General features: G+C 43.5%; 1 protein-coding gene across 4 annotated transcripts in view; it reads left to right on the forward strand.

Moving 5' to 3' along the window:
- LOC117428418 (zinc finger protein 609-like) overlaps positions 1 to 24,411 on the forward strand; it is a 74,873-nt gene that overhangs the window by 45,453 nt on the left and 5,009 nt on the right. For 3 of the 4 annotated variants that reach the window (XM_034907390.2, XM_058998503.1, XM_058998504.1), the window contains 6 exons: positions 7,591 to 7,816; positions 16,431 to 16,518; positions 17,833 to 20,218; positions 21,091 to 21,463; positions 21,982 to 22,299; positions 23,956 to 24,034. In XM_034907390.2, coding sequence (XP_034763281.2) covers positions 7,591 to 7,816; positions 16,431 to 16,518; positions 17,833 to 20,218; positions 21,091 to 21,463; positions 21,982 to 22,299; positions 23,956 to 24,029 — 3,465 coding nt within the window. In that variant the 3' untranslated portion in view covers positions 24,030 to 24,034. The remainder of the gene's footprint in view (positions 1 to 7,590; positions 7,817 to 16,430; positions 16,519 to 17,832; positions 20,219 to 21,090; positions 21,464 to 21,981; positions 22,300 to 23,955; positions 24,035 to 24,411) is intronic. The other variant, XM_058998502.1, reaches the window with a different exon arrangement.

Genomic DNA, 24,411 nt, shown 5'->3' on the forward strand with positions numbered 1-24,411 from the left:
CTAATAGATATCAGTAATGTAGATCTACATACATATTCAAATTGAAATGAAATAATTGGGGTGTAAAGAAGTTTGAGTTGCAAACAGTAGACTCACTGAAACCTATAATCAATTATTAAATAAAATATGAGTATTGTGAACCCTTTATATATCAATTATACATGTATGAGATCTGAAGTAAAGTGTTACAATTTAATAACGACTTTCTGTCTTTAGTGGAAATCATTTTGCTGTACCTTTCAAAGCTGGAAGTAATCCCGTGACACTCTGAACGTCATAATGCCTTAGAATGCAACACACTTTGGAGTGGTTACAAGAACAGAATTGAATCTCTGCAATATTGCACCCAATTCAACAGTCTGCTCTCTGCAAGGACGTACCTTCAGCAGTGCTCAAAACTGCTTTCCCAGACCACAGTTCAGCATGAATCTTGAACTACCGGATGTAACCTTGGGTAAAATAGTCTAATATTTGTGCTAACTGCGGTCTGAGAAAGGCTTAGACCAGCTGGTAGCTGGTGAAATCTGGAATTGCACACACAAAACCGAGAGCCGAGTCTCCTCTTGCATCACTGCAGTGGTATACAAGGGGAATGAAAAGGCTAAACTTCTGTTCAGATCCAAGCGTGGGTTCTGATTGGTTATATCAGACTCCTGTCAGCCTCCCTGCAGTGTGTGGCTCCGGGGGGCTCCTGCTGCTTGGATTGATAGGGTTTGAATTTCTGTTATACAAAGAGGTTGGTCCTGAGGGCCTTGTTGATTGTACCCTTGAGCCTTGGGTTTGACACCTGCCTGTTCTTCATGATGAGCGTGGCTCTTGTTTCTGTTTACAAGCTCACTGAACCTTTTCAATCTTTTCTGCACGTTTACTTCAGTGCAAATCTCAGTCTAAACGTCTTGGGTGACGGCCATGTTTACTAATCCAACAAATGCTGTTCTAATCAAAGGGTATGCAGCTCTGGGATGTGCACGAAGACAAGCTGAAAGATCCAAATCCTCCTCACTTTTAGTAACAGTGGCTTCCATAAACTAGACCGACGCAGTTAAATGCATTGGCTTCCTGTCTTCAGAAGCATACTCCAGGCCGAGTACTTCAGTTTGATTTGACATCTGTGTTGTATTCCTCATGGTGTTGTGTGGTTAAATCTGCCTTGTAAACAAGATGCGACATTTCAGTGTGGCTGTCCCAATAGTACAAAGAAATACTCAAAGAAACAAAGTCAATGACAAATGTTTAGACGAGAAGTCCTTTTCAGTGTCTTTAACTGGAACTCATTCAACATTGGGGAAAAAAAAAAGAAACCAACAGCAATTTAGCATCAGTGAGTGTCTTCAGAGTTATGGACTGTAATAACAAATACAGAATTGGAGGCCTACATTTTATTATACAAAAACATGGTGGTTTGGTAATTCAGTAATGTTGGTGCAATTAGTATTGGTTATTTTGGTTGGCTACTGTATGTTTTGAGTTTTCTAACATTAGGATTGTGTTGCTTCTTTCATAGGATTTGCTCTTTCAGTATGTGTCTCTATTCCTCGCTGACTTCATCACAGTCGTGACGAATTCCTTTTAACGACAAGCCAATATACAGGTGGCTTTTTTTCTGAATTCTGGCACCTTTTAGACCTTAGTCAATACTGTCACATGGATGTCAAAATACCCACTCAGAATGAACATCTTGTTTGCTTAAACAGAATGTAGAAATCACATCAGTTGAAACGCCTCTCATTGGCACAGTAGGCTGTGAGATTTAAATCTATCCTGAAATGAATGATTTAATTTCGTCAGCCCCTGCCGAGCTAGCGTCTGTGAACAGAGCACCGCCGTTTTAAAAATAATAATTAAAAGAACCCTTAGTGTGCAAGTCATGCTCATTGAAAAACTGTATCCTACAATTTGAATATTTTCTGTGGGCAGGGACAGGTTGTTCAGCATTGTGTTATCCTCCCGTGTAATTTTACCTTGGGTGACAAGCTAATTGTTCGTGCTCTAATTAACCAGGCTTGTTTAGTTACTGGAAGAAGCTATACTTGGTCATTTAGATTTCATTGACAGCCTGCCAGCCCCCACAGGTTTAACAGCTGAGAATTAGGCTGTGCTAGAACTGATGAGTTGCATTCAGTTACACAAAAAAGCAGTTATTGGGTCAGCTCATTTATAGTGGAGAAAGCACTGCGATGGTGGCATAATTGAGTTTAGCAGAATCAAAAGATTCATGTGAAATACCTAAAGAATGAGCATGGATGTTTGTGTGGCAGCCATTTTCTGAAGTTGCTAGGATACGGGGGGGGAGGGGGGCTATTGTCTACTGTTCAATTGAAGGGCAATTGCGTATTTTAAATGCAACCTTGGCAGGGTATCTGCGAACATGGTAAAGGATTGTGTGAGGCAGCTGGAAAGACTAACCAGCTGGTGACTGATTGTCGCACTGAAGCTCTGGCACAACAGTTTATTATTGCTGTCAGCAGTGACACAGCTTTTGATTAAAGTTAAATGTAAGATTCACGTCTGTCATGCTTTCCGTTCTCTTTTGTATTTAAAGTTGTGGGGTTCTGCCCCCCTGTCATCTTTGCCTTGTTTCACACCAGGGCATTGCTCAGTTAGGCGAGGTAGGGTTGAAGCAGCTTTGACCATTCCCCAGTGTTAAAATGACTGCCTCTTAATTCTTTCTGGAAAGTTGGGAATCTGCAGTCCCGATTAGACCCCAGTCATCACTTTTAATTTGCACAGTCTTGGTTATGAAAGCAGCTGCTGCTGTAAATGAGCCCCTTCTGTCAGTGTCACTATCAGAGTCATTCCTGCTGTCTTTCCCTCCTGCTGAACACAGGCTTGCAAAAGGGAGATGCAGCATTTATTTTATATATATATTTTTGTTTTCCCTTGTTTACCATTTAAAATAGCGTTCTCAACGTAGCACTGGGTGGAAATAGAACTCTGGTGTGTCTTATTAATAAAACCAGGAATGGATCAAACAGCTATGCAGTGGGAGTCTTATTTACCATCCCTGGATTTGTTTCTTTCTTATTTTCTGTCCACATATAATGCCAGAAAATGTCTAATCTTGATTTGATCCAGTTGATATTTAAATATACAACAAGGTGATGTGTAGTAAGCAGATGTGTTCAGTTCACTATATACAAACTTCAGATCTTGATAACAAACATGAGCTGTGCAGGGCAGGCTGCAGTGCTGTATTTGTATGAGCTGCTGGTTTGTTCAGTCACCTCTGCAAAGTCATGTCTGGTGCTCCCTGTTTGGCAGGTCCTGATCTGTGGCCTTGCTAACCCCAGCAGACACAGCGCTTTATAATCTGATAAACTGCTTAATATAACGGGACAGCGATTTCATCTTGGGGCCAATTTTGATGAAAGGTGAGTTTTTTTTATATAAGAATCGTAAGCCATTATCAAGAGGCAAGATACACTACATACGAAATATTGATATGGTCTTGTTAAGAGAATGGTGTCATATTTATAATATGGATGGGCCTGGCATATCAAAATAGTATTTTCGTTTTCCTTAGTTAGGAATTCATTATTGGAAGTTTAATTTGAGGACTCAAAGGTGTGTCGAAGGTATTTTGGTTCTCGTTATTTTAAACGTTTTGTTTATTTTTTTGTGATTTCAGTTGGTGTTAGATTGGGATACAGGTTGTACAGTATAGGTGAACTCTCTACTGTACTGTCATTTTCCAGTAGGATTCTGGGTAGGAGACACTCATTAGAGGCTGAACTGTACATACATTTAATACAAACTGAAATGTACCAAGAAAGAAAAAAAGTACAGAGTTAACCAGGGGAGCAGAATTCAAGTAAGAAGAATGGAGTTCCCTTTATCCTTTGAAGGGTGGCCATGGATGTGTATTTATTACAGGACACTGTGGTACAAGCCAGGGCTGTAGCACTAATGTATGGCAGAGCAGTAGACTGGGTTTCAACGCGGCTCTGCCTTCAAGCAGTGCTAATTCTTGTTGTTATCCTACAAGCTTTTTTCTTTGAGGTTTCAATGACATCTTTTGTTCCCTGACACAGTTTCTTGCCCTGAAATACTGTTGCCTTCCGTCTTCATGTAATTGGATATTTAGCTTTCCTTTTTCAATGGAGTGCTTAAATGTTAACATGACACAAAGGCAAAGATGGTAAGGAATTAATGTCATGGTACTCCGTTTGCTCTGGAGATCACACTGCAGTGTGATTAGGATGTCATGTTTCGCATTACACCGTGTGGGTAGTAGGCTGCTGTGCATCTGTGGTCCTAAAATGTCTGCAGCTGAGGTTTCTAAACCAATTTTCACAGAGCTTGTCTAGAAGGTGTCATGCGAGTGTTTTCAATACTCGAGTGCTTGCAGTAAGTGGTTGTCTATGCGATTTCGAATTGAACAAATGACTAAAGTTCCTGCAGTATACTGTTTTGTAAACTCCGTACAGAAATCACTTGTGGAAGCATCAGTGAGAGCGCTGAGAAGTGCAATATTATCGGAGATAACTTTGTGTTCATGAAATCAAGGATGTGCATCAGTTGTGTTGCCTGGATGCCAGTAAACCACATCACCTCAGGCATCCGAATGACTTGCTTTTAATATTGAGAAAAGAAAGTAATAATAAGATTTTTATGTACACTATTTATTAATTTGGTGGACTTGGGGGAATGCGTGGCTAGAAAGTTAAAAACAAATCAACAGGGTTTGCATTTACACAGAATTCTGCGCAGGAAAATAAAACACAAAGAAAATAACCACCATGCAATTCTACAGCACAGATGAATCAAGACCTCAGACCAACAACTTTCATCTCCCATCCTGTACCTGTGTCTCTAATAGGAGAAGTGACTCTGCCATGGTCTAAGCACCCTGCAGTGGGTGTGGCGGCTCTTGAGAAAAAGTACAATACTGGAACAACCTTTCGTTCCTTCTGGAAGCGACACTGAGGCAGTCTAGGGGCTGTTCAGGTCAGGACAGGTGCATCAATCTTGTGAGCAGAAGTTCTCATGAAAACTGGTAGAACCATTTACCCACAACGATTCCAAAAAGACCACAGAAGACAGGTGACACTAATTGCACACTTGGAGTCATAATAATAAGCTTTGTTGAGTATGAATTGTTGCAGGGTAGTTTGTGTTTTTGTTCGCGTTATTAAAATGAAGCTTGGTATGAGTCAACATTGCCTAGGGAGAACTTTCCAGATCAGTAGACTTTACCTGAAAAAACAAAGCTAAAAACAGCTCTACCCAAAGCAATCTGCGATGTTTCCAGCTGACAGAGTAGGGAAAGCTATAGGCTGTGAATTGAGCCTGAGTAATTGAATGCATCTGTTTCCTTATTATTTTAGAAGGTTGTACTAACTGTACTACCCTTTTGGTAGTGTGAATATGGGTTTAGTTTTTGACTTCTGATTTTTGAGTGGTCTCCAATGGGGTTTTGTTTTGTTTGCAACCTCCTGTTTTTAATGTGTATGTTGACAAAAATGTACTTTAGGCACGTTATGTGTCATTTTTTTCCCCTCCATCATGCAGTTGCTGCATCATTTGTGGTGAACGAGTACAGAATGCTACTGTTTTTGTATAGTACAACTGCTGTACCTGTTTATTTTCTAATAAATTGGTGTGTTTACCCCTTTATGTATTTGACCGTTGAGAACCCTACATAGATTAAGATTTAGGCCTAAGTCTCATCAAAAGCTGTTAGTAGCCTATATCATTTTCTGCGGACTGGAAAGACTAGGCAATTAAAGCTTGACGTTCTGTAAATCAACCTCCTTTCATTTGAAATAAGCTGATGGCACCCGTAAAGGTGTTTCCTGTTGGCCTTTGTGTAACCGGATGATGTTTTCCTTGATAAAAGGGACTAGCGCCGTATCTTTGATGTCTCAATTGCAGAGAACTGAAGGCGAATAGTGTGTAGGCGAAGCCTGACCAATGAATGGGTGGATTCCTACTCCAGCACCCTGTGTTATCAAGCCCTGACAAAAGGGCCTCGGAGCTTTCGACAGCCTTTCCTTTGAAAATGAGCAGAAAAGCAGCAATGCAAATGAATTGTTCTTGCCTTGTGAGAAGACTGGGAGGACTCAAGCCTTTTTAGAGTGAACCAGTTTCCCAATGGATTTCATAATGAGGGATAGACTGTTTTTTCTCTTTTAGGAATTGTTAAATGTTAAAGCTTTGTGTTGTGGGTCAAACCAAAATCTTCTGGTTTTCTTAGGCAAATGTTGTGCTTTTTGGGCCAGATGGTAAAATGTTTCTCCACTTGGAATGCAGTATACTGTACTAATTCAACTAGTATTTTATAGAAGGACCTTTCCAAGACCGAGGTGTCTCTCTTATTCACAATTTATATGAGAAATGAATTAAAAACAACATTTATATGGGTCTGTCACAAAATAAATGGCTGGGATACAGTATTTGACCATCCATATAATGGGAGCCAGGGGGGTGTAATGAATACTAAAATAAACTACCAAATCCCGTTTTTTTATTTAACATGTTTGATATCCATACAGTCACTCAAACCATAGATTTAAACAAAAGGTTTAGTCATAGACTAAAAAGTACATTAAATGTTTGCAGCTTTGTCTTCGGTGAAATGGGCAAACCGTTGAGTCCTGTGGCTGCCCATCACACTGGCTCCCTACGTCTGTGACTGAAAGCTGTGTGGGAGCCTTCTTCATATCATCATTCCACTGGAGTGTTGTTTTGTCTTTCGCTGACCCAAGCTGAATGCTTGGGGTCGTTCTCACAGTCTGCTAATTGCAAGGGGCTGGCCCTGCTGCCATTACCTGTCCTCTGCCAGTTTGTATAGTGAGCTTGTACACAGGAATGTTGGCATTGTTAACCCTTTCATCTCTGGGGTTCCCATGCACAGAGCCGATCAGTATTGTGTACCTCGGAAGAGAGGAGTTAGACCAGCGTTCTCCTAAATGTGTAGCAGTGTCTCAAGGCTGGAAGGTTGTTATTGTGACTGACCAAAGAAGCCTTTGAGCTCAGGCAGCTTTGACCTCGTTACCGGCTGAGCACCGGTTTTGCAATCTGCTCTGTTCTTTTTCATGCAGTTTTGGAAATGATATAACGTTGCTCTGGGTGTGGACTGACAGTTGTACTGTTTTCAGATGGAAGCAACAAAGCTTCACTCAGACTGTGAGAGAGACTGAACCGAACTAGCCAGGGGCAAATGGGAACCTGTGCCTTACTTTTGTTTTGTTAACTTTGTTTTCTTCATGACGAAAAAAAATGAGGGTAAAGATTAGCCCTCATATTGGGTATTTTGTCAATGAAAATGTTGTCATTATTATACAAATTAAATGGGGTAAAAAAAAAAGCTAAAAGGCTTCTAGTCGTGAAATTGTTCATAAATTTGGTGAAGTTTGGTACTATTTACTGTTGACCTGGCCTAACTGTGAATTGGCCACATGAACTGAACTGTCAAATCATGGAATAACAAGGGATCACTGTAATTAGAAAATGAGTAGTTTTAATATATTATGTAGTGTTTCAGGTGGAGGAGGAGAGCTGTGCAATACATTCTGTAATAGTAAGAGTCTGAATTTGACATCGGCATGTAAGTGTATTAATCACACTGCTTTCCTCTGTTCCCTCTAGATGGAGTCTCCAGTCTCCACGCCTGCCCCTCCCCCACTGCACCTCCTGGCTCCTGTGGGAAACAATGACATCGCCTCCCCCTGCGAGCAGATCATGGTGCGCACGCGCTCTGTCGCCGTCAACACCTCCGATGTTGCCTTGGCAACAGAGCCAGAGTGTTTAGGACCCTGTGAACCTGGGACCAGTGTTAACCTGGAAGGAATCGTTTGGCAGGAGACGGAAGATGGTAAGGAGATTTATTTAGCAAAATACCACTGATGAGATGACCCACTGTCTTTTTGTTGGTCCAGCATGATCTGTTTAACCCTCGTTGTCAGTACTGGTAGTAGAAATGGGGTTGTCTTTCTCATAAAATATTTAAATATTTAAAAGTTAAAAAAAAAAGTATATTTTTTAGTAGCAGCATTGATGCTCGTGTTTGGGTTAAAAGTTTAGTTATTACTAAGGGCTATTTTATCATGTGAACCAGAACTCTGTATACATTTTGGAACTAGACCTAGAATGCATTTAATACTGTTTGCATAGCTGAGCCATTCCAGCCTTTGATATGATCTTCTTGAGTAAAACCTGAGCTGAGACACACCTACTGTAGCATTAGCCACTGTTCTCTGTCTGTGTGTGTGTGTGTGTTTCTATAATAATACCAACAGCAATTTAAATGCTAGAACTCTACCATCATTTTAAAATACAGCATTTCCTGTTTGTCTCCTGCTCCCTGTGAATTACATACGTGATTGAGCAGCTTTGTAACACTCATTGTATGAAAACACACACCTACGCACACGTCTTGTACAACACCCTAATATACACCATACAGTGTGGCTTTTACCTGCAATAAACTGAATGTCAGTGTTTAAGAAATAGACTGTGTCATCGCCAAGCTAAAAAAAATCTATTCAACTAGAATTGGGTTTGTAAAGCATGGTAATCAAAACAACGTGCACTCCCAAACGATACAGAATTTATTAATAGCCAGTGGGTGTTTTTTTGTTTGCTGTTAATACAGTGAACAAATGTGAGGGGGGGAAAAAAATTCTGTTTGCAAATGTATTGTCTGGTAGAGTACTTCTAAAGCATTCAGCTGAACACGGCGTAATGTTACGCAGAACAACTGCCGCAGTTTACTTTCATCAATACTCAAATGCACAGCAATGCAGACAGCCTGTTCTGGGAGTGCAGAACTACATTTTTCAGACTTTGTTATTGGAGCCTAACTGGGATAATGGACAAACAATTAGTTCTCAAAGCAACTTTTGCATTATTTCAGGTCCTTTATTATCCTGTAAAGGACCTGGTGTCTGCTGTTTGGGTCAGTGTGGTCTCAAAGTGTACAATTACTAGTAATAAACTGAACGAAGACATTCACCCCGTTTTTAAAGGTGACAGCCTTGCATGAATACGTGTATCTCCTGCAGTATGTATAGGGTGTGTATAGAGTTTTTCACCTGTCCTCACACCAAAGCCTTCAATTTTGTATCGAATTCAGTATCTGTCTTCGAACGAGATCACCAGCGTCAGGGGTTGACGTGGGCTTTTTGTGCCTTACTGCAGCATTGCGAGTTACATGAGCAGGCTTTGAAGTCCTTTCAATGGGAACCATACAGTTTACATTACTAACATTCCAGGACACTTCTAGCGGCGTTCTTTGAAGGAAACGCCTTGGTATTGGATAGAAACTGCATGGCGGTTTAAGGGTTGTGAGCTAATGTTTGAATTGCTGTAATGACTTGAGCAGGAATTGAATGACTGGGCCTCCCCTTCCACCCCCTTTTTCTCTTTTCATGTTGGGCAGGAAGAGCTCTGGGAAGGAGTGTAACTCGTTTCTTTCTAGTGCCTCACTCTTTACTAACGGCAACAGATTAGGATCCACAAGGAAAAGAGAAGTGGCCGTTGCAGTAGAGCTGAATGCTGTTCTACTCTGGAACCTGGAGATGCTTTTAAGATATCAGTCATGCTGGGGGAAGGATGCAGCTTGTCTTTTTTTAATTGTTTTTTGTATAGGTTGATACTGGAACGAGAATTCAGAAGTAGTTTAAACAGTCAGTACAGACTAGGGGTGAGTCAGTATACTGGTTTTATGGCTTACATACTTTACCGTATTGACACTGTTCCTTTGTGCTGCACTGCAAATGTCAGGACGGTATGCAGTGGATAATGCAATGTTCGTGTTCCTATGGAAACAGCCAACTCCTTTCAAGTACTAGTATACTGCAATAACAATTCATGTCTTAGCAAAGTGTCTGTGGAAGGTCTTTTCCCACCCGTAAAAAGGATCAAATTGACTGCATGGACACATAAAAAGAGGTTTGTATGCAGGTGGATTGTCACAGCTAAAACATGACTTAAACATAATACAACTCGCCAATCACATCAAAATAAATGAATAGAAAAAGCACTGTAAAGAGAAAAACAAAGGTAGATACAAATACAAATGTTAAGCAGTATATCTTGTATTAAGGCTATCTTCATTCAGTGACACATCATTATGATTTATTATAGTGCTGCCTAATAAAAGCTACAGTAATGCAATGTATCGTCTTATTCCGGGAGTCAAAGTATTAGACTCACAGACTTATAAAAAAAAATATATAGTACTGTGCAAAAGTTTTAGGCAGGTGTGAAAAAATGCTGTAAAGTAATAGACATGTTAATAGTTTATTTATCAATTAACAAAATGCAAAGTGAGTGAACAGAAGAAAAATCTACATCAAATCAATATTTGGTGTGACCACCCTTTGCCTTCAAAACAGCATCAATTCTTCTAGGTACACTTGCACACAGTTTTTGAAGGAACTCGGCAGGTAGGTTGGCCCAAACATCTTGGAGAACTAACCACAGTTCTTCTGTGGATTTAGGCAGCCTCAGTTGCTTCTCTCTCTTCATGTAATCCCAGACAGACTCGATGATGTTGAGATCAGGGCTCTGTGGGGGCCATACCATCACTTCCAGGACTCCTTGTTCTTCTTTACGCTGAAGATAGTTCTTAATGACTTTCGCTGTATGTTTGGGGTCGTTGTCATGCTGCAGAATAAATTTGGGGCCAATCAGATGCCTCCCTGATGGTATTGCATGATGGATAAGTATCTGCCTGTACTTCTCAGCATTGAGGAGACCATTAATTCTGACCAAATCCCCAACTCCATTTGCAGAAATGCAGCTCCAAACTTGCAAGGAACCTCCACCATGCTTCACTGTTGCCTGCAGACACTCATTCGTGTACCGCTCGCCAGCCCTTCGGCGAACAAACTGCCTTCTGCTACAGCCAAATATTTCGGAGGTATGGCTTTTTGGCCGCAAGTCTTCCATGAAGGCCACTTCTGACCAGACTTCTCCGGACAGTAGATGGGTGTACCAGGGTCCCACTGTTTTCTGCCAATTCTAAGCTGATGGCACTGCTGGACATCTTCCGATTGCGAAGGGAAGTAAGCATGATTGTGTCTTTCATCTGCTGCAGTAAGTTTCCTTGGCCGACCACTGCGTCTACGGTCCTCAACGTTGCCCGTTTCTTTATGCTTCTTCAAAAGAGCTTGGACAGCACATCTGGAAACCCCTGTCTGCCTTGAAATTTCTGCCTGTATATATAATTATTATTATTATTATTTTTTTTTAAATTTAGTAGTCGCCAATTGTTTTTATCATTTTTTCTACCAATTTGGCTCAGCTCACCGCTACCACCCCTGCGGTGACTTGGGAGGGGCGAAGATGAACACACGCTGTCCTCCGAAGCGTGTGCCGTCAGCCGACCGCTTTTTTTCACTCTGCAGACTCACCATGCAGCCACCTCAGAGCTACAGCGTCGGAGGACAACGCAGCTCTGGGCAGCTTACAGGCAAGCCCACAGGTGCCCGGCCTGATTACAGGGGTCGCTGGTGCGCGGTGAGCCGAGGACACCCTGGCTGACCTAAGCCCCAACCCCAGCCCCCCCAACCCCCCAGCCCCCACCCCTTTACCGGATGCTCCACTCGGGAGCCCTCGATTTACTGTATTTTGATCATGGTTTTGGAGAGAACTGTCAGCCACACTTCTCAGTTTATAACGGACAAGTGACTGCAGAGGGACAGCGTAGTTATTATCAAAGTAGTTTGGTTTCAATTTTTTTTATTTACGGTTTTCAAAACGTTTTAGCTAAGTAAAGAAATCTCTTGTACAAACTATGGCTGTGTAATAACATTGGAATCTTTCTTGTGCAATGCCACTTGAACTATAGACATACATCCAATAATAACATACAGCTTGGTGTTAAAATACATTCTTTTATGGGATTGCTATGTGTGTTTTTGGACCCCATGCCAAACATGAATAACTCTTCCCTGCTTTTGAATAATAGCCTGTATTATTATGCTTGTGTTTTAAGCAATCTGACCAATCAAATATAAAATAACCAAAGTTTAACGCATTCCATAAATGGTTTGTGCAATGCATGGGAATGACTACAGTTCTCAAAGCGATTGACAGTATTTCTCCATTTTTAGTAAGCCTTCATTTTATAACTTGCATGATTTATACTGGGATATTAAGCTTACCATGGTATTATTTGTTATGTTTATACTGTGGAAATGTCATACAGGCCCAGCCCATCTATTGACCTCCATGTGTATGTAGCACTGATATTTTTACACATAAGCAAATATCATTCCAAGGAATTTTGTCGGCCTGTTAAGTGTATTGCTTCCCCATGTTTGTTTAACTGTTGTATCAGCGAAAACACTTTACTTCTCTTTATGAGGTTACAAGGTGTTGGAGAGAGAAGATACTGTGTCAAGTGAAAAACAAGATTACTGTAGAAGTCCATGAGGTCCGAGGAGCAATTTGTTTGAAGCTGGAGGATTCAAAATGGGGAAGGCAAATTCCTAAGTGGTGCACTTGAGGCATGATTGAGTTGCAGCCAGACGCCTTTATTTACTCAAGCTTTCTCAAGTCAGTTTCCATGATGTCATTGACTGGCAGACACCGGCACTGGGGGTACTGTTGTTGTCACAGTCTGTTCTGTTTGTGGGAAGGAGTGCTTCGCCGCATGAGGCTGAGGGGGAATTGCAATTGCGAAGCCCTTTTATCTCACAGGAGGCAGATTGGTATCTTGGTCCCTGTCGAGTGTGTGTCTGTGTGTGTGAATCTGTGACAGTGGTGGTGTTATGTACTGTGGTTAAACGAGATTGCTTTCTGACATTTCAACCGTTCTATCGCCGACAAAGGCATTTCCAAAACTTTTGTCAGTTTGACTATGGAATGGTAGCTGCCAAGACTGCTCTTGGGAATGTGGTTCCATCCTTGGCAGTCATCTTGGACCCATTTTTTGGGGTAAAATGAAGAACTGGTGCCCTATCCCAGCTCTGCATTGTATTCATTATGTTCCAGTGTGCTTGTTAAATCACAATGCCTTTGCCATGTTGCAGCCCTTCTATTGCTTAAAATAAAGGCCAAGTCGATGTGTGGTAAAAAATAAATAAAACTACAAATAACTACAAGGTCTAAGCATATTTCAGGAACTGTGGCAATGTAGTAACCTTTTAAAATGTAATTTGTTATTTATTTGTAAGCGATGGAGATTTGACAGTGCAGGTACACAATGTTTATTTACTGTTGCAATGAAGAGAAACCTTTCCTCATCTCTCTCCCCCCTCCGCTTGTCGTCTTTGTGCTCCACGGTGGCTCTCTGCCAGTGGGCTTCCCACCAACTGCACAGTACAGTCCTGGACTGGAAATTGATTTCTGTCTTTTAGCAAGCAAGGCACTTCGCCCGAATGCAGACCAAGTTGCCAGCACTGACAACACTAAAAAAAAACAGTTGCTAGCACTAAAATATATATATATATATATATATATCTATCTCCAAACTGAGCAACATAAAAGACCCTGGCTGTGCCAAGACTACCTGTTCAATTGTTACCAAGGGCCCTTGATAAAGCTGCTGTTTCCCACAGTTGGGTTCATGATTTCTCGGTTTACTCCATGTTTTCATAGTTCACTCTGCTCTGTCAGACACGAGACCAGGGATGGAAATAAGACTCACATTGCATAGGAGTTTGATTAATTCCTGATTTTACTATGAGTTTAAAAAGACACACCTGAGCAGGTTACACAGAGACTGTGGCTAATCAAGCTTGTAGTAAAACCTGGAATGGATGAAACTGCTATGCAGTAGGAGTCTTATTTCTATCCCTGCTCGAGATCTTGTTGCTGTACAGTTTTCACAAGGTCCTGCTGCAGGTACACAGCCTTCCTTCCTATTACACCACTCTGGAACATTGCTGTTTGTAATTTTGGAACGTTAGGATTTTGTCCCCCCCTTTCTGTTTATAATTGGAGACGCCATAGAAACACCTTTTCTTTTTAAATGAAGGTGCATTTCAATGATGACACAGTCAGTTAGAAAGCAAAAAATAAATGAACTTCGTGATTAATGAGTTAAACCGCAGTCCAGCTGGCAAGCCTTCTCATGATGGCTGCACACAAGGTGGTACAGTAGACTCGCTAATCTGAACCCTGACCTCTAATCCTGCTACCACTGACGTTGCATCCTGGGTTGCATAAGGGTTATTGCTTTACTGATTTGCAAATAAATTGTGCGGCTGCTAGAGAACCTCAGCTAGATAATGACCAAGTGGAGTGGAAGGTAATCGCTCTGCATGTGTCAGCCACAAGAAAAGCTGATTCCTGAGAGCTGCTGGTCTGCAGCCTGCAGCCTGATAATTAGGACTGTCTGTGCTGATGAAACATTGATGAGTCGATGAAGCTGCTGACCCTCGCCCTGCTCTGCTGTGATCACGTCAGCCCTTTTGCATGGCTTGCAGCTTTTGACTAAAGCGTAAAAGCGAGGCTCTGTCACAGACTGACACCAGGCAGAGCTGTGTGCTGGGAGGGGGTGGGGAGGATTGTAAAAGGCATTCTGAACAGCAGGGCAGCCAGAACCAAAGGCTTGCCAGGGCCCCAGCTGAACTAATGAGGCTCTGCTAGTTCTAATGAGTTTTACAGAATCAGGTTCAACTGCCTGGCTCTCGTAGGGGGACAGTCTTCAAAATGAGAAACTTCAAGGATTGCTGGAGCTGTGCCCACTGCGACTGCTTTGTCTGTGTAGATACTGATCCTACAGCTTTTGAGTGTGTCCTGTACAGTGTGCTGTCACAGGCTCTGTGGTGCTAGTTAAAGGATGTAGGGCAAATTAGGGGTAGACTTTGTCTGTGTTTTCTCAGAATTTGAGTGTGTACAGTAGAAGTCTTTAAATTAGTAAGCTTCTTTACCAGACCCAAAGCCGTGTGCAGATTAACCCAGCAGGCCTCAGACCAGCACTTTGCTCTCTTGGGAGAGCAGGAAATCCTTGTTTCTTGCTGGGCCTGGGAGGCTGAGGTGTCGAACACATGGTCTGGCATGTCTGTGTGTTTATCCAGGCCCTGATGACTTACTGACTGTGTGTAAATGTATACCTGTATTGCTGCCACTCCATTTCCAGAGCGCTCACTCCTAGGCAGGCAGAGGGCCAGTGCTGCCCACAGAAACCACGCAGTAAACTGAATAGCGAGCTGGGTTTGCGTTTCAGAAAGAAGAGGGGGGAGGAGAAAAAAAAGCCTCTTTAGTTTCCTGAGCTAATAAAAAGTGAAATGGTGCCTGTGCATTCTGCCAGAGAGCATTCCAGCGCAATTAGACACGCATTACCTCACTGCAGAGCCTAGATGCTCTGAGGGACAGCTAAGGGAAGAGTATTCAGGCTACAGGGAGGCTTTGAGGCCTGCAGGGGCATGGCATAGTTAAAAAATATAATACTGAAAAGAGAAAATTTAAATAATTAAAATAAATACAAAATGTATAATATATCTCATTTTAACTGTGGCAGAACACTAAGGGGAAACATTATTTGGGATTGGCCAGGGTATTTTCTTTTTGGAACAGAGTTGCTTGACATGAATTTCTGTATCACTGGTTGTGTTCTAGAAGAATCATTTGTTTAGCAACTGTTACCCAGTATAACACGGTGCAATTGCAGATTATTAAACAGAGGGTAATAAAATACATTGACTGCCTTTTCCTATTCATAACCAAGATGCCAGTACTTCCATCTGCTTATCCCAGGGTTACTGGAAAATTTGGCAACTGCTGCCATCTAGTGTTAAATAACTGCAACAAGAAGTCTCAATCCGGGAGTCAAAGTATTAGACTCTCAGATTTATAAAAGACATAACTGTCAAGACTGATGGCTAGGAACTATTGCATACACCAGTAGTTCTGAGCCTGACATAAATACTGTAACCTTCGCTGCGTGTCTTCAAACATCGCCAGCGCAGTAAAGTCACTTGGACACTCGCGGAATACAAATTCCCTTCCATACAGAGTGCTGTTGTTTTTGCCTATGGGTCAACACACAACCCCACGTGTAAAGGTTGATTTATTTAGTTCAAAATAGCTTGTGAATTTCGTCGAGGCAGCTCGGTTACAGTTAGAAAAAGTAAACCGGAAACCCCCAGGCAGGACCATTGACTATAAAAACCGTCGTTCTCTATTAACTGGAGGAGTTGTGTTTTTTTTTTATTTTTATTTTGTGAGTGGTCAAAACAACATGTTTACCAAGGCCTGTATTTGAAGTGCATGCCAGCTGCATGGAGCCTGTCTGTTTGAATAACCATGGAGGTCCTGCCAGATTTCCTACACAAGTGTGCAGTTAGCGTGCAGATGCAGCTTCACTTCATTGGGCTGGCGTTACGGTTCAGAGTTTACAGTTTAATAATACAAGTCTCCCATTGCACAGCTATTGGAGTCATTCCACTACACTTTTGTAAACTAGAAAGAAAGTTTTCATATACAAAATCCTCAGACTCTCACTCTGCTTCTCGTCTCCTTCCTCCATCCAGGAATGCTTGTGGTCAACGTGACCTGGCGGAACAAGACCTACGTGGGGACGCTGCTGGACTGCACGAGGCACGACTGGGCCCCGCCACGGTGAGCAGAGAGCACAGTCCGTGCAATAGAGGGATCATTTGGGGTGCAGCTTGCATCTGTTCCCTTGCAGTCAGTGACCATAGCTGAGAGTACAGCCATGCCAACTGCTATTAAGTCAGCAGTGGGGCCTGTCTGCATTGTCTGGATGAAACGCTTCATATTTCATAATATTATGAACCATAATGTCCAGACGTTATTCAGTGACTAATGAGAGATTCTTGTAATGGAAAGTAGCATCAAAGTAACTCAATTTACCCCGGCATTATTGTACCATGCAAACCGTTATTTTCTTGTGTGGCAGAATATCATACCCAGTAGTAGTTTTAATGTAACACACTTATGCATGGAAAATGAAGTAACCACACTGTCCAAATGGGATTTCTTGTGGTTGTCAAGTTAAAATAGTAAACCAAACAGTTACGGGATGCACTGAAGTTGCTTTAGCTGCTCAATCAAATATAGAACCCTGATCTACTTGCACTTCAAAATTGAGTGGAATTATAAAGAGAAGATCTCTTAGAAAGTGACCAATTCCTGACCTTCAGCCCAGTTTACTTTTCTTTTAAATGCCAAGTTGTTGCATCACCAGTATATGATATAGGCTTTTTCACATGAAGACTGCTACTCCACCAGGCTCCACAGGAGGCAAAAACACACATTGACCTTTTGCTGCAGGCAGTCGTATATAACCACTTTGAAGGGTTTTACATTCCTAGCCAGCCTGCTTAATTAGATGATTGCAGCGTAGTTCATCAAGTGTGCATTTATACGGTACACCAAGTACTGCCTATTTTTATGCTCGACCGTATTTTAAAATCAGCAGCATAAATCTGCGGAGGCATTCGTCATGTTTTTAAAAGGTGTGCGATGCATGAAACTTCCTTGCCTGTACAGCGATGGACAAGTCCAATAGCCCTGCACCCTGTTCTGTTTATTTATGTGCCTAGTATGAAAAACATTGAATTTGTTTTTATGCACGGATTGCTCAGGCTCATTTTAGTAACAAATATCGGCCCTGCCATAAACCCTTGCCAATATGTCATGGCTTCATTTATAAAACAATCCAGTCCAGTCCAGTACCTTATACCAGCTATTACCTTAATTGTTACATTGAATAGTCCAGCTCCATGTTCTTGATTTGCGTAGTTGAGCATAGCAGGTTAAAAAAGAATTCTGGATCTGGATGGAACAAGGACCTGTATCGGAATGAACTGAGAGAGTCAGAAGAGAGTACCACAATGCTGTAAACTTCACATAGCATCTACAGATGTTGAAACAAACAGGAAATATGAACTGTTCTTGTCTTCTGCACAGGTTCTGTGAGTCGCCCACCAGCGACCTGGAGATGAGGAATGGCCGGGGGAGGGGAAAGCGGATGCGGCCCAATAGCAACACTCCTGTGAACGAGAACAGCAACTCGTCCGACACCAAGGGCAGCAGTGGTGGCAGCAAGACACGGGCAGGCTCCAACAGCAAGGGCCGTCGCGGGAGCCAGACCTCGTCGGAGCACCGCACACCGCCCAACAGCAACACCGAGGACGTCAAGGCCAGCCCGTCCTCGGCCAACAAGCGGAAGAGCAAGCCGGCCTCGGACATGGAGCCCAACTCCAGCTCGGAGGACACCAAGGGGAGCAAGCGCATGCGCACCAACTCCAACAGCAGCGTGCCCCCTCCGGCCATGCCCGTGCCTGCCGTGAAATGTGAGCCCCTTCCACCAGCCGTCGACCGCAACTGCCCTTCGCCCGTCCTCATCGACTGCCCGCACCCCAACTGCAACAAGAAGTACAAGCACATGAATGGCTTGAAGTACCACCAGGCTCGCGCCCATAATGATGAGGGCATTAAGCAGGAGATGGATGGGGACAGCGAGTACGGGGAGGACTCTACGCTTCATCCTGAGCCTGGGAGTTGTAACGGAGCCTCTGTTTCCCAAAAAGGATGTCTTTCACCAGCACAGTCTCTTACGCCAAAAGGCAGAGGCTTTGAAGGCCATAGCCCGTCCCCTTCGCCTGGAAAGTTCAGCTCTAAGCAATCCAGCAAGAAGAAGTCCTGTGACACAGACCAGGAATCTGTTGGGGTCCCCATAGATGGTTCTGAAGATGGGCCCTGCCTCACGGACGAGGCTAGTAACGACGGTATGGATGACAAGAAAGGGTCTGACAAGGACAAGTCAAAGAAGCCCAATAGTGGGAGTGCCAAGCCTGACAAGGTCCAGCAAAAGAGTTTGAAGTCGGCCAGACCCATAGCCCCAGCCATACCTCCCCAGCAGCTCTACACTTTTCAGACAGCTACCTTCACCACAGGCAGCCCGGGTTCCTCTCCAGGCTTGACCACCACCGTTGTCCAGGCCATGCCCAAGAGCCCTCAGCTGAAAGCCATCCAACCCAAGCCCACTGTGATGGGAGAGCCCTCCACTGTGAACCCATCTTTGAACAGCTCCAAGGACAAGAAGAAGAAGGACAAGAAGAAAAAAGAGAGTAAGGATGCGGACAGTCCCAATCCTTCTGGTAAAGGAGGAAAGCCAGAGGAAGGAAAGAGCCCTTACTCTGAGTCTTCTGATCCTGGGAGCAAGAGCGACGGGATGTTGAACGGTTCTTCAGATCCCCACCAAAGCCGCCTGGCCAGCATCAAGGCCGAGGCAGACAAGATCTACAGCTTCTCGGACAACGCTCCTAGTCCGTTGATAGGTGTGGCTAGCCGGCTTGACAGCACTGGCATGGTCCAGCCAATGGCTCCTCTTCATGTGGTGACCCAAAATGGTGCGGACAATTCTTCGGTCAAGACAAATAGCCCAGCTTACTCTGATATTTCCGACGCAGGGGAAGACGGGGAAGGCAAAGCAGACAGTGTAAAGGCCAAGGCAGACGACCAGGCCGTGAGGGAAGGGGCTAAGAAAGCCCTCTTCCCTTCCCAAACCCCTAGCAAGGAGTCTCCTTTCTATTCAGGCTACGAAGCTTACTATTCTCCTAACTACACCAACCCCAGCCCTGGGGCTTCCAATTCTAGCACTTCGCTGGCTGAAGGCCAGCCTGTAAAAGTAAAGAAAGAGGAGGAACCGGAACCCATCGACACAAAGGTGAAAGTGGAACCTCCTGAAGAGCGGAAGCCTGAAGTAAGCATGCCTTGCCAACAGCAGCAGCCCTCTGTCATACAACAACGCTCCAACATGTACATGCAACCCCTGTACTACAACCAGTATGCATACGTCCCACCCTATGGATACAGCGACCAGGCATATCACGCCCACTTGATGGCTTCCAATCCAGCTTACAGGCAGCAGTACGAGGAGCATCAGAGGCAGAGACAAGCCACTGAGCAGCACCGCGCGGCCGAGAAGAAATCAGACATGGCCATGAGAGAGAGGGAGGCAGCCATGAAGGAGGAGTGGAAACAGAAGGCCTCCATCCCTCCCACTATCTCGAAGGCCCCCAGCCTCACGGACCTCGGCAAGCCGGCGCCAACGAGCAAGCCTAAAGACTCTGATTCAGAGCCGGCAAAGTCAGTCATAATCCCCAAGGTGGAGGACTCTTCTTCCTCCTCCTCATCTTCCTCTTCCTCCAAGATCCAGTCCCAGCAGGCAGAGGGGCTGAAGATGAAGCTGAGCGAGGGCAGCCATCATAGCAAGGAGATGTCCGAGGCGAGGTCCAGCATGGAGTCTAGCAGGCAGCCTGCAGTGGACCAGGCCATGTGGTACAGACAGGTAATTCACAACTGTTTTACAGTAGAATTGGTTGGGCAAACATAAATGGGAATGTCAGTATTCTGATATCTTCAGCTCTGTTTTCCCCAAATGGGGTCATTTTGTTCTAACATGATACAGGGAACCCTCTGACACTTCCAACAAGGGCTTATAATGTTAAACTGTAAGGGCACTAACAATTATGTTTGCAAATGTTTAGAGCAAACAATAAAAACATGCCTGTTAGAAAGCTCTATTATGCAAAAGTTCAAATGCTTCAGATGAAAGTTCCAAGTTGCAATGTCATTATTTTAGAGTTACAGGACACCAGTGCCTCTTGTACACTACATCAGGCAGAACTACTCAGATGGAACATGTATTTGTATCCCTGTGTTCTGAGTCATTATTCAGCTGCAGCTGCAAACCACTTGAAAGGTCTTCCACTTCCCACAAGCCGTACTGCAGTGTGCAGTGTTGGGTGCTCCAGTTGCTTAATGACCCATGAGGATAAAGATAGCAAAGCAATTGCAAAAATGCATGATGCACAGGGGGTTGCAGCAATAAGGAGTGGGAGTGCTTTCCAATGCACAGCTGGTTCTGTAACCCACTATGCAATTACTGTTACAAAGTTATCAGCCTGATCTGTTTAGCAGTGAATGAGCATATCCATTTCATCCTGAAATATTGAAATAACTGTCATTCTGACCTGTGAAAATAATTCAGGGAGAGGGCCTGTGTCCAGCTGGATCTGAGAAGCATTCCCGCAGAGGGAAGTGTGTAAACTTGAGGGGGTTGGTTAGCATAGTGATTGGAGACAGTTTGAAAATCCGGTTTTTAGCTGCGCTGGTAGATACATTCCAATTCAAGAGCTGCATTTCTCTCTGTGTCTGTAGGAGCCCGACTCCAGAATGTGGCCCTACGTCTATCCTAACAAGTACCCCGATTCTCAGAAGCAGGAAGAGGAGCAGCGGTGGAAGGAGGAACGCGAGCGAGAGCGCAAGGGGAAGGAGGAGAGGCCCAGGCCCAAGGAGACTGCCCCCAAGGAGGAGAACAAAGAGAGCATGGACCCCCGACTAGCCATGCCCCCGTCGGAGGACCATCGTAGCAAGGACCCCCGGTCCACCGCCCACATGCAGTTCACCTCCCACCTGGCGCAGCACCAGTCCTACATGCCCTACATTCACGGGTACCCCTACGCACAGGGATACGACCCCAATCACCCAGGCTACAGGGGCATGCCCTCCGTCATGATGCAGAACTACCCAGGTGAGACCAGGGGGCCATGCTATTAGTGTGTCTGTCAGGCTTAGGCTTGAATTTAAAGAGGTTTTTCGACAGCTTTTGCATTTTAACTCATCGATGCTGAGGTTATTTTTTAGTTTGTTTGCTTTTCAAATTTGCAAAATATCAGTGTGTTAATTACAGAATTTTTGCTCAGTATGAATGAAACAAACAGAAGGCTTGTTGATTTAAGCTGTGCAATGAACTGGGGGGCCAGGTGCCTGGTGAGCTCAGGCAGACGCTGCAGGGCTGACCTTTGTCCTCCAGAGACCGGTAGCTTCCTGACATCCCCTCTCGACTTTATGGGTGTAAAAGAGGAAATTGGCTTGGTCAAGGGATCAGTGAGGGAACATAATGACATTCTGAATTGGGGAGAAAATAATCGGGCACTCTAAATTAGAGAGAAAAAAAAGAAATCAATGTCATGTATTGTTTTTTTGTGTTCAAAGTTTTCAGCTATTTCCTAAATCCATCACAAATCCATCCTGCCTTTTTTCTTTCAGGTTCCTACCTGTCCTCGGGCTACTCCTTCTCCCCCTATGGCAATAAGATGCCAGGCAGCGAGGAGGGAGAGAAGTCTCGATCCAGCCCCACGGTGAGCAGTAAATCCAGCTCCGAGTCCAAGGCCCTGGATATCCTGCAGCAGCACGCCAGCCATTACAAGAGCAAGTCTCCCACTGTGAGCGACAAGCAGGCCCACGAGCGGGAGCGAGCGGAGAGGGAGAGAGATGAGCGGCCACGCTCCTCCCCATCACAACGCCTGATGGCCTCACACCACCACCTGGGCTACCCGCTGCAGTACGATCTACCCTACGCAGCAGGTGAGGGGCGGCACTTACTGACGTTCCACAATGGAGCTGAGCATGCTACTCAAAAGAATACCTCTGGCTGGGGATAGTAGCCCACACTCTTGTTTGTATCCTACTTTTAATTTGCAAACATTACACTGATATTTCATTCTAAGGTGGAGTATAACCTTCTTGCTGGAATGCTTTGGAAAGTAGCCAATTAATCTAGAGTCGCCAACCCCACTTAATTGACTGAAATCCACTCTTGTCTTTTTTTCATTTAAAAACAACAGTTTCATCTAGTCCTGTACAGCGAGGTTTTATAAGTAATACTGTAAAGGCTGTGCTACTATGAAAAATGTAGCTTTATTTTGAAATATGAACTTTATAGAATTTGGCAGACCCCATCTACATAAAATACATATTCATCTGAGTGAAGCAAGAACCAGTGATCTTCATCACACCGGCTATTACCACAGGCATTTGGCCCATACCTGAACTTATATGTTTTGAAAAGGCAGTGGCACACAGTATTCACCCAAGATGTAGCATATCTTTGAGTAGGATCCTCCATTCATTCTTTTTTAATGTATCTCTTGGGGCCTGGTTTGTGAGATACGTTAAGTGGTGTCGAACTCTAGTCCCATCTCAAAACCATCAAACTATTCAGCGCAAGTGTCAGTCTGCTTGGAAGACATCAAGAATTGAACATCACTGTTTCTCATGTTAGCTGTTCTTATTTAATTGTTTTATAAAGTGATGTTTATTGCAGTTGAAGCCCATCAGTTACAAATCATTGGGACGTGCCATTGTATCGAGACACTAAGATAAACCTGATATGTCTCTTCTGAGATCAGTTTAGCTTATTTACAGACTCATTTACAGCAAAGGAAAATGGAACATGCTGGCTTGACATGTTTAATTGGCATTGCTTGCAGTTTTACCAGCTGATAATTAAGTCTTCTCTTTGTCTTGACACATTTGAAGGCAGTAGATCTGTGTTGTAATAGGTTTTAACTATAGATCATTTGGGCTAATTTGAAATCATAAGAAACTCTTTGGGCTGCCCAGTCTCCATTACAGTGAAAACTGAAGAATCAAAAAGGCCGAATCTGAATGCTTTGGGTGTGTTTAATAAAATGGAGTCCCAAAGACCAGAGAATTGCTGGGATGTGAGACACAATTCCTGACTTTACAGATCAGACAGCAATGCTTCAACATGCGCTCTTCATGCACAATGTCTTTTGAAACATGCTGGTATTTTGGTGTTTGGTAATGAATGCTGCCATGTTGTATTCAGTGCTCTGGGATGCTTCATAAGAACACTGGCACAGTAGGGCCTTCGCATGCTTTCACATTGATGGTGTGAAAGTAGTGGTGAAGTGAATTGCACAGAACAAGCTGTGCTTGGAATGACAATATAATATTATGTGAGATTGTGTTACCGTGGGCAACTGACTTGTTGTGTTTTTAATGTCGGTCAGGGTGTATTCCGTCAGCAAAAATTACAGTAAAAGCGTGTCAATTTATATATAAAATGTGTTGTTTTTTTAATATATGGTTATCTAATTATATTTTGCTTTGGCACCATATCATTTCTGTACATTAAAAAATACAAAGTTTTAGGATTCACTGCTCCTTTGTTGCCAGTTTCCAGTAACTGAGCTCCTGTTTGCTTTCATTTCTCAGGCCTCTCATCTTCAGCCATCATTGCCAGTCAGCAGGCCTCAGCCCCTTCATTATACCCACCGCCGAGGAGGTGAGACAGGTAAGGCACTGCAGAACTCAGAACCACAGTTACAGGGATAGCCATCAGGGTGGCAAAAGACAAGCCTCTACTGTGCTGATTCCTGAATAGGTTAGACACGTAGGACGATACAGTTCCAGGTTACTTTGGGAAGGGCATTCAAAACTGAACTTGTTTAAATGCCAAGCATTGTAGAGAGAAGACATTGTGTTGAAAAAAAATGGTTCCTTATTTTAATTCTTTAGATCTATTCACATGGTAAAACAGGAACATGGTGAGCAGAATCTATAGCTCTGAATTAACTCAGAGTTCCTGTGTGGTAAAGTGGTATTATGTTATTTGTTTAGGCTATACTGATGACACCTGGTAGTGTAAAATTGTAGAGGTAAGGCACCTTG

The sequence above is a fragment of the Acipenser ruthenus genome, chromosome 24, assembly GCF_902713425.1.
Source record: "Acipenser ruthenus chromosome 24, fAciRut3.2 maternal haplotype, whole genome shotgun sequence".
Taxonomy (NCBI): Eukaryota; Metazoa; Chordata; class Actinopteri; order Acipenseriformes; family Acipenseridae; genus Acipenser; species Acipenser ruthenus.